We start from the raw sequence: 12,578 nt of genomic DNA on the forward strand, positions 1-12,578 counted from the left end.
TACCCATTTTGTCAGACGCATGTGGTGGAAATTTCCAGAGACAGGTATAAATATGCAGGCAGGAATTGGTCTAGAGATAACAAGGTTAGTTCAATCAGGGAGGATGAGGCCCTCTTCTAGCAGTTGAGGTATGAACACCAAGGGAGGAGAAACTGCTTTTGTAGTTGGCAAGCCATTCACAGTCTTTGTTTAATCCTGAGCTGATGGTGTCAAATTTGCAAATAAACTGAAGATCAGAAGTTTCTCTTTGAAGTCTGGTCCTGAAATTTTTTTGCTGCAGGATGGCTACCTTTAAATCTGCTATTGTGTGTCCAGGGAGGTTGAAGTGCTCTCCTACAGGTTTTTGTATATTGCCATTCCTAATAGCTGACTTCTGTCCATTTACCCTTTTACATAGGGATTGTCCTGTTTGGCCAATGTACATAGCAGAGGGGCATTGCTGGCACATGATGGTGAATATTACATTGGTGGATGTACAAGTGAATGAACCGGTGATGATGTGGCTGATCTGGTTAGGTCCTGTGATGGTGTCGCTGGTGTAGATATGTGGGAGGAATTGGCATTGGGGTTTGTTGCATGGATTGGTTCCTGAGTCAGAGTTACGATGGTGTGGTGTGTGGTTGCTGGTGAGAATATGCTTAAGGTTGGCGGGTTGTCTATGGGCAAGGACTAGCCTGCCTCCCAAGGCCAGTGAAAGTGAGGGATCGTTGTCCAGGATGGGTTGTAGATCACTGATGTGTTGGAGAGGTTTTAGCTGAGGACTGTAGGTGATGGCCAGTGGAGTTTGTTGGTTTCTTTCTTCAGCTAGTCTTGCAGCAGGAGGCTTCTTGGTACACGTCTGGCTCTGTTGTTTCCTTTTTTCCTCGTGTGGGTATCATAGTTTTGAGAATACTTGGTGAAGATCTTGCAGGTGTTGATCTCTGCCTGAGGGGTTGGAGCAAATGCGGTTATACCTCAATGCTTGGCTGTAGACAATGGATCGTGTGGTGTGTCCACAATGGAAGCTGGAAGCATGAAGGCAGTTGGTGGGGTTTTGGTATAGCGTGGTATTGTTATAGATATGCATGATATATCTGCTTCAGAACTTATGCTGTTGCTGGGTGACACTGCCAGATTGGCATCTGCACTGCCCTAGCCTATTCAATGGCCCATCAAGGGTCATCAGTTACACAATGAACCCATTGAAAAAGCCAGGGACTACACCTTATGAGTCAGCAAGCCATGTAGGGGCTTGAACTCTATGGAGAGAACTCTAAGGCTTCTCTATGCTATGTGCTGGACAGCTTGTGTTTGAAACAAAGGACGCACAAGCCACATGGCAAAAGACTATAAAAGGCAGCTGCATCTTCTCCATTTTGTCTTCATTCCTGCTTCTTACCTCTGGAGGAACTTTTCTACAAAGCTCTGAACGAAGGACTGAATGACCCATCCCAGATGTGGATGTGTTCCAGAGGGACTTTCAAGCCAGCAAACTCATCAGTATGGCTAAGAACCTGATATATGGACTTTGAAGTCTCGGTATGTATCTGACTGCTTCACCACTTAACTCTCTTCTTGTAGTTTTTTGTCCCTTTATAACAAGCTTTATTTTTAGACACTAAAGGATTGATTAGGAGCATGGTATTTGGGGGAAGTTCCAAACTAATATTGACCTGGTAACATGGCTGGTCCTTTGAGATCAGAACATTTTGTATATATGAGCAGGGCTTTTAAACAACTTCTCACTGTACCGGACCTAGGTCCTGACTGGGTGCCAGAGAACTGGAATGCAATAAAGGCAGCTGTGTGATTCAGTGTTAACCATTTTTGGGAGTATCTGCTCTCCTTTTTGCAGTCTGCCTTGCCCTTGACATTTTCAGTGAGGGCTGCCCTGGCACCTAGGTCACATAAGGATAGGTGCCTTACACCATGAGCCCTTGGAAGGAAAAGGGTGGGGGTGCCTAAACTGACTGGTTCATGCCTTGAGCCCTCTGTAGGGTATAGGCAGGGTGCTCTAGATTGTGCAGGTGACACTGCCTTCCCCTTATTCACCCCCAGGAGCCTCGGGCTGGATGAGCCCTTGTGCACCCTCCCCCACCCCAGCTCTCCTGAAACCTGGCCTTGTCCTCTCTATGGACACTCTCTATGAGGGAATGCTGGGTTGGGCACAGGCAGTCCTCAAGCTGGGCTGTAGGGAAGTGACAATGCCCAGGCAGGACAGAAGGGATGGCATGTGCCAGCTGGGCTCCACTCAAGAGAAACCACTAGCACAGCTCAGCTTTGAGGGTTGTTTATTAGAGCAGCTGAGTGCAGATCCAGCAAATGCATAATGCATCCCCCTGTGGGGACAGGCAGAACAGAGGTCAGATCCCCATGGGCACAGTGACTGTTGGAGGGAACAGCATGGCTGGCTACAACCCAAGACCCATGTCCTACTCAGGCCAGCCCAGTCACGTGCAGCCAGGAAGGATGGAAGAAAGGAAGCATGTAGCCAGGAAGGATGGCCCAGGGGGAGGTCACTAGGCTGGCATTCAGGAGACCAGGGCTCATATCCCAGTTCTGCTACAAACTCCTTATGTGACCCTGGGCAAGTCTCTCTGGACCGTGGTTCCCAGCCAGATACTAGAGCCAGCCACTCCGAGTGGGCACGAGGTTACATGCGGCAAAGGCTGGAAGATGCTCACTACTCCAGCCCCCCTTGGAGAGGCCAGGCTGTTCACCTCCTGCCACTGCCCTGAATACCACGGAAAGTAGCAGTCATGCCATTGCCCCACGTCTGGCGCCAGCACTCTCCACTAAACCTCCTGGGAGAGTTAATGGCACAAAGTGGGGCTCGGTTGCTGCAGGGGTTCCCAAGACACACCCTATCCCCTGCTTTTTGGAGCAGGCCGGTGAGCCCTCAAACCAGCCCACACTACCATGTTACCAAGGGACTGGGTGCTCAAGAACAGCACGCAGGGGTGCTGGGAGTCTTGCCCAGCACTGCAGAAGAGAGACAACCCCCAAGAGTGGGGTGGGAGGCGCTCCAGGCCGTGATCCAGGGCCCTGAAGGAAGGTGCTCCAGGCTGGGATCCAGGAGACCAAGAGCTCAAATCTCTTCTGCGTGGCTAATATTTACTCCATGATTGGAAGTGAGCATCTGGGAGCACCCTGGGGCCATCAGAGGGGCTAGGTGACAAGTTGCCCATCTTCACAGAGTTTGCACGTTTATGGGTCAGGAGCAAATTGGGGCTGGGAGATAATAAGGATCCCACACTCAATCCCAGGCTGGGAGCAATGGGGGGTGTCTGGACTGGGTTCTGGGGTAGTATGCTTTGATTGCCATTGGTGCTGAGGATCTCAAGAGCCCACAGACAGCTCTCCCCATCCAAGGCTCTGAGCCCTGCAACCTTGCTAAAATCTGCAGCCAGGAAGGCTCCAACCGACATTCCTTGTCCCTCCTCGCCATGCCCCAGCCCTGTACCGCTTGTACCCCACCAGAACAGGGAGAATAGACAAAAACTGTCAAAGTAGCCCTGTGGCTTTCAGGTAGCACCTCCCACTGCACAGCCACAGGCAATGGCAAGAACCAGGGAACATCACAGTCCCTCCCCTGTCTGCTGATTCCCATGCCTGCAGCACATCAGCCCCAGGCAGCTCCAAGCTCAGAGGAGCAGGGCTCTGATCTAGCATTCAGGGCAGTAACTCTGTTCCTGGAGCCAAGCACGTCCCTTGAGCTTCGCCCACCCTAGGTTTATTGGCACCCCAGATCCCCCTGGAAGCAGGATTCATCTGAAATTCCCAAGGTGGGTGGGGGGCGCTCTGTCAAACACCCGCAAGGTGATTTGATCAGGAGGCTGGAGGACATGCCTGCCGGGCCCAGAACAGGGAGCTATGCAGTGCCGGGAGAAGAGAAAGTCCGCAGGCCCCAGGGAGATGCAGACAGAGGAATATGGCCAGAGCCAAGAAGCCCAGAAGATGCTGTGGGGGAGGCTGAGGGAGCACAGAACAGGGAGGGAGAAAAAACAACCCTCTTGACTGGGGAGACCTGAGGCAGACTCTGATCAGTGATGAAGGAAACATGCTGTGCAGATGGGGCAGCCAGTCTGGGCCAGAGCTCAGGTGTAGGAGAGCAGATTGATGTCGTAACAGCCATCCACCTGGAACACAAAGAGCAATGTCACTCTCATCAGGGCACCCTGCTGCGGCTGGCTGAGACTGCAGGAGCAGAGAGCCCTGACACGCCCCCTAGGGACTGCTGTTGGGACTGCAGGAGCTGAGCACCCCTGATGTGCCCTGTAGGGGTCGCTGCTGGGACTGCAGGTGCCCACAGCCTCTGACATGCCCACTAGGGACCTCTGCTGGGACTGCAGGAGCTGAGAGCCCCTATGCAGCTCCTCTATTACAGAGGAATTGGAGCTGTAACATCAGAGAGGCTAGGACTGGGGGAGGTGAGAGTTCCCTACCTCTAATACTCCTGGAGCTGGAACCCTCAGGAGCTTTCCCAGCAGTCTGATGGTATTTCGTACAGCATGGCCAGCTGGGAGCAGCTCAGAGTGACTGCAAATACTGCTAGTGCCCAAAATACATCCTGCCCCTTCGACGCATGCTGGGCCATGCAGCAAGCCCAGAGCAGGGAGCCAGCCCCTGTGGGCAATGAACAGAGCGAACTGGAAACTAACGTCAAAACGCCCGATTCGGGCTGCTGTCTGGTTGGCGCGGATCATTTCCGTTAGTACCCACAGCTGCTGGACTTCGGTAGACACCTTTTCCGGGTCGGGGACACCCTGCAGACAAGCAATGGTTATTGAGATGGGTGTTCCTAAAGGCAGCTCCAGACAGCTAAGGTAACCCTCACCTTCCTGCTGCCCACAGGACAAGTGCTCTCTAGTTACCCTGCTCTCCTCCAAGCCCATTTTGTCTCATATACGGGGAGAGCTCAGTGGTTTGAGTATTGGCCTGCTAACCCAGGGTGGCAGGCCAATCGCTTTGCCACAGACAAGCCTGCCAACCTGAAACGTACTTCTCACCAGCAAACGCACACCTACCATAGTAACTCTGCCTCAGGAACCAATCATGCAACAACCCAATCGCCAACCTGCCCAATACTCTACACCGTGACACCTCACAGGACTTAACCAGGATCACCATTACCATCACTGGTTCATTCACCTGCACGTCCACCAATGTTAATATCGCCATCACGTATGCCAGCAATTGCCCCTCTGCATTGTACATCGGCCAAATGGACAGCATACGGAAAAGGAATAAATGGCACAATCAGATATCAGGAACGGCAATATACCAAAAACCTCTAGGAGAGCCTTCAAATCCTCCTGGCCACACATATAGCAGAGCCTAAGGTGCCATCCTGCAGCAAAAAACTTCAGGACCAGACTTCAAGAGAGAAACTGCTGAGCTCTCAGTTCATCTTGCAATATTGCACCATTCAGCTCTGGACTAAACAAACAGTGAATCTTGCCAATTAACAGAAAACAGTTCCTCCCTTGTTTGCACCCTCTATGCTAGAACAGGCCCCATCCTCCCTGATTGAACTAACCTCGTTATCTCTAGCTTGCTTGCTAGCATATATATACCTACCCCTGGAAATTTCCACTACCTGCGTCTGACGAAGTGGGTATTCACCCACGAAAGCTCACGCTCCAAAACGTCTGTTAGTCTATAAGGTGCCACAGGATTCTCTGCTGCTTTTACAAACCCAGGGTTGTCAGTTCAATCCTTGAGGGGGCCATTTAGGGAACTGGGGTACAAATCGGTCTGGGGATTGGTCCTGCCTTGAGCAGAAGGTTGGACTAGATGACGATCTGAGGTCCCTTCCAATCCTGATAATCTATGATTCATTGTTCCACTCTGCTTTATCTGCTTTCAGACGGTGAGCCCTTGGGGCAGCACTTGGCATAGGGGGGCCTCCAGGCCTTACTGCAGTATAGCCAGCAGCCTGTGCACACATACCCTGCCTAGTGCATGAGGCACCGCTGCTCTCCCAGAAAACGACAAAGCAGGGGATGGACTAGGAAGGCATCACACATAACACCTCTAACTGCTCCAGTCAGCAGCACACATCACTGCCAGGACTCTGCCCCAGCCAGGCCTGCCATTCGAGTTCCCTATTTGCTGCTCTGGAACATCACACCCCTTCCTGATGGGCTGGGTGCTGCAGGGCCAGCCTGGCTGGAGGCCTAGTATTCCCAGCTGAGCTGCCCAGCTGATTCAGGAGCATTCTCTGGCTGCATGGTCAGAGAGCTCTGGTCTGTGTCAAACCTGCAGCAGCTGCTTCCTGGAAGATCCTGGCTGCCATGAGCCATGGTCTCCCCAGCTGAGCGTGTCAAGCTCGGTGTCTGTTGGCAAGCATGCCCAGAACCAACAGCCAGGACATCAAATCCAAGCCGCTGTTAATTAACAAAATCAGACTGATTGCACAGCACACACTGTGCTGGAGAGGCCACAGCCAGGAGACTCTAGACAGGAACTCTGGGGAATGGGGGAAAGCTGAACAGAATTTAGAAATTAATTTAACATTTTTTCCAAAACTCTTGAAAATTCCAGCTTGACTCAGGTTGCGCTGACAGCCCAGTCGACCCACTCGGCTCCAAAGCCCTCCAAGTGCCTCCTCAGCGTGGCTTTGCCCAGTGTGGTCCAAGAGCACAGCCCCAGGCACATCCTCATTCCGTGGCACGCACCCACAGCTGCCACTGCCTGGCATTCATAAACAGCCCCAGTGGCCCCCAGAACATCAACTTCACAGGCCTACAGTGCATCCTACAGCAAAGGGCTGAGGACACAGCCCTGGGGCACCCCTTTAAGAAAAGAAACTGAGTTATGAGGAGCTAGAGCACAGCAATAGCGCCGAGGTCAGGCACGTCAGTGCAGGCACCGGCCCCACATGTGCAGTGCAAGATCTGGGCCAGGAATCACAACTGGCCAAATATCACAGAGCTGGATCTCCACACCCTTGGCAGACTCTCTTTGCACTAGTCTGCATGCAGGAATTTCAAACTGGGCCCTCCCTGGCTCAGTCACATTGCTCCACTGGGGTCTCCAACCCACTACTCAGCTCTGCTGTGCCACTGGGTTCCCCCCCATTCAGCACCCCGAGGCCCCTCTCCCCCCCACTGGGGTCTCCAACCCTCCACTCAGCCATGCTGAACCACCAGATCCCCTCTACCCATACTCAGCACCCCTGGGCCCCACAACCCTCCACTCAGCCATGCTGTGCCACCAGGTCCCCCCCAGGAGTCTCCAACCCTCCACTCAGCACCACTGAGGTTTTCCCCCACACTGGGGACTCCAACCCCCCTACTCAGCCGCCCAATCCTGGTTGCCCATGTAGTAGAGTCTCTCAGAGCAGAACTCCCAGGCTGTGCATTTTGCCAAGCTCTCCACCCATCACAACAGAGCTTGCAGCGTGCTCGCAGCCCAGGAGAGCTTTATGGAGAGCTGAAATCCACAGCACTGTTTGTCTAATGTGTGAGGAGACACCACTGCTCACCACATTTTCCTGGTCTTTGAACAAGGCTGGCAGGGTTTTTCTCTCATATAACAACCGCTGTTGGATTTCCGCTTGCGGCCCCCAAGGAAGCTGAGTGCCAGTAACACAGCCAGTCCAAAGATGGGGACAATGCTCTGTGGACTGTGCTGGTGAAGGCCCAGCTGCTGGAGGCTTAGCTGCTGGCTGGCCCACCTGAGTCAGAGTAAGCCCCCCACCCCCCACACATGCACACCTGGTTGATGGATCTGGCCTTTTGCTGTTTGCAAACTGCCCAAGCAGGTGAGAAGCACCCAGGCATGGTTGGGGGGGGTAAGTTATTCAGCAAGCAATTCTCTCTGCAGGCAGCTTGCAAACAGCTCTTTGTGCTGAGCTGGCTAGTGACAGGCATGGGGCTTGTTTCTGTCCCCTGACTAGGGAGGGCTTGTAGAATGAACCAACAGTGGCCTGGATTTCAAACTGCACATTCAAACAGACAGTTGCAATTTGCTCGCTGAGCAGTGTTGGCAGTTGGCCATGAGTCCTTGTGTGTATTCACACTAGGACAGGTGTGCAAGAGGAACACAAACAGGCCATGTGCTCCCAGTGGGCAGGGCTAACCTGCATATCCCAAGTGCAGACTATGGTGCCCATCCCCCGGCCCCAGACATGCAGTTCTCAACTATAACCTGGCATGCTGCCCCTGATTTACCACTCCCTAGAGTCCAGGAGCTCCTCATCACTTCCTGCAGTGCATCAGTGTGCATGCAGATCCCAATGCACCTGGCAGGGATCATGGCCCCCACGAGCCCAGTTCCCACTGTACCCACCTGCCCTGCCCAACTGAGCTGTCTGCTTCAGGGGACATTTCTCCCCCTCCCCCGCCAGTCAGGACTGTGCCCACTGCCCTCCCAGAACACCCCACCACCAGCCGGGACCCCACCTTCTCTCCCTAGAACACCCCACCACCACCTGGAAACCCACCCGTGGCCTCTCCCCCTGGGACACCCCACTCTCTCCCCAGAACACACCACCCCCAATAGAGACCTCACCTGCTGCCCTCTCTCCCCAGGACACCCCAACTCTGGCAGGGACATGCCCACTGCTCCCTGGGAGACCCCAGCTCCAGCGCTGCTCATAAGGAGGCTGCTTACCCCATGCAGGTTTTCTGGCTGCTGCTGGGGGGCCAGATGGGACAGCCAGGATGGGAAGTCTCTCTGCAGGCTCTGAAAAGAGTCAAAGGTGGCAGATGAGGAGAGCAGAGCCTATCCCCCCCATGCCATACGGATGGAGGCAGGCCTGGATCCTCCGTGCTCACAGGGACAGGCTGCCTGCAGACCCCGCTGCTGCATTCAACGCACGCTCCTTAGGCCAAGGGAACTGCACTGTAGTCAGAAGCAAAGGGAGTGCGGGTCCGGACGGAGCGTGTGGCTGCCTCATCTCTGCTCCCAGGCCCCCTGGGCAGTCTGCACTACAATCCTGCTGGTGCAGATGGCCTCAGAGTCACAGCACAGGCAGAAACAACAAGGAGCACTGCAGGTGATCAGTGAGGGGGCCAAGCCAATGACAGGGGTGCCGCAGGAAACACTCCCTGGGCTGCAGAGACAGAGACCCCCATGGCCAGGAGCCTGAGACCACTGAGGCCATGCGCCACAGCCCAGACTGCAAACTGCACTTCACTGAGTTCTCTGGGGCTCTGGTGGTAGGGGGTCTGGGGGGAGCCTCATTTGTCAGACCCAGAGTCTGGGGCAGCCCCTGGCAGGAGGGACATGGGGTGGGATTCGGTACTCCGTGCAACTGCATTCTTGATGGGGGAGGCCTTTACAGCAGAGCAAGCGGGGGAGACAGGGTACCCTTGGCTAAGGGATGGGCAGCTGCTTCCTAACCTCAGAACCTGTGGGAAGCAGTCTGAGGCAGAGACGACTAGCAAGGTCCCAGAAGAGTCCTGCAGGGCTGAATGCCACACGGCTGGCATGGCCAGGGGCGATTCCAGTCTCGCCAAGCACAGGCAGCTTTGTGCAACACTCATTGCCCGGGAGAAAGACAGCCTGACACCAACCCAGCAGTCACTCACCTGCTGGCCCCTGGGGTAGAGCCGCAGCTCCTCCAGGGTGAAGTGCAGCCAAACGGGCGAGGGCTGGCGAAGAATCAAACGCACGGCAGTCACCTGATCCACATCACACAGCAACTGCCAGAGACAACAGGGCAGCAAAAGCTGTGCTGCAGTGAGGGGCTTGGGTGCTAGTTATTTAGAGCCAGGGGCACAAGGGCTGCCAGCTCTGGTGAGGGGATGGAGCTACAGGGGGCACAGCAGAGCCCGATGCCGGATGGCTGGACAGGAGGAGTTATAGATAGGTGCCAAGAATCGCACTCCAAGCCCTTTCCATCAGGCAGGATAAGAACAAGGACTGGAAGCTCAGGGTGGACCCCAGCACTATGGTGGTGGTGCGGGTCCCAGCACTATCGCAATGCAATAAACCATCAGGTCTGTCAGCCTTGGAGACACAGAGTCAGGGAGAGGAGATGGCCCATGCCCCCAGCAGCAATCAGAGGGGAAGCAGAGGTTCTAGCGCCAAGAATTCCTTTGGGCAATTCAGCCACTGCCCCCAGCACTGAATTGCAGCTGACTCTGCAGTGGAGCACTACAACACTACACACAATTCAGGGAGGAGAAAGAGATCCTGATTACACCACAGGGATTAGGATTCTCAACATCAAGTTTGCTCTTATGAGCAGCACCATGGGATCTGCTGGGACAAGCAGCCCGTGCCTTGCTTTAGTGCTTCAGTTGCAGCCCAGCACTAATGGCAGGCAAGCTGCAGCTGGCCTGCCTGTACCACCTGGTTTCTCCCCAGCACTCTCTCCTCCCAGGAACAGCAGGCCCAGCCCAGCTGCACTTGTGCTGCTGTGGGCAGTGGTGGCCAAGGCACAATTGGGGCTCTGCTGCTGCTCTAACTACAGGAGAATCAGCTACCATAGGCCCAGACCCCCAGTCCCAGTGGCAACAAGAGTCCTGACCTGATGCCTGGAGAGAGAGAAGTAATCCTGGGAGCCAGCCTCTGTGTGTGGGCTGGGCATCAGGCAGTGATTCCACAAGCAGGTGACCCACTTCCTGGCACCATCGCGCCCCACATCACAGGGGCGGCGCCGCTGCACTCGCACAGTCAGGAAAGCCGTGTAGGAGTTTTTAAAGATGATTTCCTGCAACTGAGACAACCCAATGTGCAGGTCACGAGCCTGCCCCATGAGGAGAGCCTGTCCTTTGCCACCTAGACAGGCAGGTACCCACCCGGGGAGAGCCTGCCCTCTACCACCTAGAAAGGCAAGTAGCAATCCACTGGGCCTCCTTTGAGTCACATCTTCAATCCACCAGTGAATCCACTCACTTCGATGGGCAGCAGGAAAGGCATGGGGATGACCAGCCCTGCAGAGCTGGATTCTCCATCCCCAACACTGTTTAAATCCAGACTGGACTGCATTCTAACAGAGCTGCTCTAGGAATTATTCGGGGGACATCCTCTGGCCTGTGCTATGTGGGACGTGTGGGTAGATGCGCATAATGGTCCCTTTGGCTTCACAACCTGTTTCTCTCCAAACGCACAGCTCCTGGCTCCAAGCTTGACACAGTAAATAGAAATATAGCAGTTGAAAACCTACTTTTCCCTCAGACTCTTCAATACAAGCTGCCCACGCTTAGAAGCCTGCTTCAAAGCACCACGTTCTGCTATTCTCGTCCAGCAGTACCCCTAGTCCCAGGGAGATGGCTGTGGTTCTGCACTACCTGCCTCTGGCCACTGCTCTGAAATCCAGCCCCTCTGCTACACTCCAGACACTGGACACACAGTGGTGCTCTCCCTCAGTATCTGCATCACTGCCATGGCTCTGGGACAGGCTGGTTCACTGGCTGGGCCTAAAACTGCCCGGGCCTAAAACTGCCCTGCTCCCAACTCCGACCTGAAAGGCTAGTTATTAAGAGCTGCCTGCAATGTGCTGCATAAGTTGCCCTAAGTGCCCAGCCAGTCCCCGTCCAGCCGGCTGCATGCAGAGCCTTTCCCTAGGTGGAGACGAGGTCCTCAAGTCCTCCCACTCAGCTACTTCAGGGTGAGGCAAGCAGCATCTTTCCTTCCAAAACCCAAGGGAATGTCCTCGAGCCTCAAGTGTACAATAGCTCCCCTGGCATTCAGCCACCAAATGCTGCTTTTTGGCAGGGGACCAGCATGCCCAGGTGGCTTTGTTATTCCCTGTCTCTGTGGCAGTGCCCCTTCCTGGCATGCTTTGGACATACTGCCCTATCACTGGATGCAGTGGAAGCTGCTCAACCACACACCCAATGGCACCTGGGTCCCCATGTGTCAGATGCCCACCTGGGGTCCATCTGCCCCGAGAACCCTACCCAACCCTAGTGTCCAAATGAGCGTGCTGAGAAAGCCAGGGCTCTGACCTTAGCTTGCTGCTGCATCAGGGCACCCAACAGCATGCAGACTAGCACCCCACAGAATGTAGACTGGCACCCGATGGGAACCAGGGCAGCCCTGCTACTCAGGGTTTCCCCAGAGCTGCCCTATTCCTCCTGAGGGACCCTTTACATCCCAGAGCCACAGCTACCTGCCCCTGTAGACATCGCAGCAGCCCTCCCTCGCGTTGTGACTGTCACTAAGCTCCCTCTCCCACCATGCTGCACGGCCGACACCCCCAGCCCCGTAGCCCGGGCAGGTGCTCACCCCACACGTACATCCAGGGGCTGGGCGGAGGGCAAGGCCACATCGATGACGGACACACCAGGCCGAGCCAGGTCCGTCTTCACGTCTCCCACCTGCAGCGTCACAGGGCTGCGGACGGTGCACGGGACTGGGTCGGTCGCCATGAGGCGGCTGTGAGAAGAGAACAGCAGGTCAGGCAGCACGGGGCGGGGGTTGGAGGGGCTGGTAAGGCGGGGACTGGCCTGGCCAGGGGGACCGTTCGGGGGAACTGTGGTGGTTCGGGAGGGTCAGGAGGTGTTTGGAGGGGGAACGGGCTAGCCGGGCAGGGGGTGTCTGGAGGGGACTGGAAACGAGGAGGAGCTTGGCTAGCTGGGAGGATTTGGACTTGGGAGGGGCTGGGCTAACGGGGTGTTTGGAGGGGGCTGTGGTGGGCG

General features: G+C 55.1%; 1 protein-coding gene across 1 annotated transcript in view; it reads right to left on the reverse strand.

Moving 5' to 3' along the window:
- Positions 1-2,253: 2,253 nt before the first annotated feature.
- The window catches only part of NICN1 (nicolin 1, tubulin polyglutamylase complex subunit), a 10,556-nt gene continuing 231 nt past the window's right edge, over positions 2,254-12,578 (reverse strand). Inside the window, exons 2-7 of the mRNA XM_032792279.2 lie at positions 12,177-12,315; positions 10,463-10,651; positions 9,519-9,632; positions 8,599-8,670; positions 4,641-4,745; positions 2,254-4,118 (exon numbers count right to left, since the gene is read on the reverse strand). Coding sequence (XP_032648170.1) covers positions 4,077-4,118; positions 4,641-4,745; positions 8,599-8,670; positions 9,519-9,632; positions 10,463-10,651; positions 12,177-12,315 — 661 coding nt within the window. The 3' untranslated portion in view covers positions 2,254-4,076. The remainder of the gene's footprint in view (positions 4,119-4,640; positions 4,746-8,598; positions 8,671-9,518; positions 9,633-10,462; positions 10,652-12,176; positions 12,316-12,578) is intronic.

This window comes from Chelonoidis abingdonii, chromosome 16 (genome assembly GCF_003597395.2).
Source record: "Chelonoidis abingdonii isolate Lonesome George chromosome 16, CheloAbing_2.0, whole genome shotgun sequence".
NCBI classification, from domain to species: domain Eukaryota; kingdom Metazoa; phylum Chordata; order Testudines; family Testudinidae; genus Chelonoidis; species Chelonoidis abingdonii.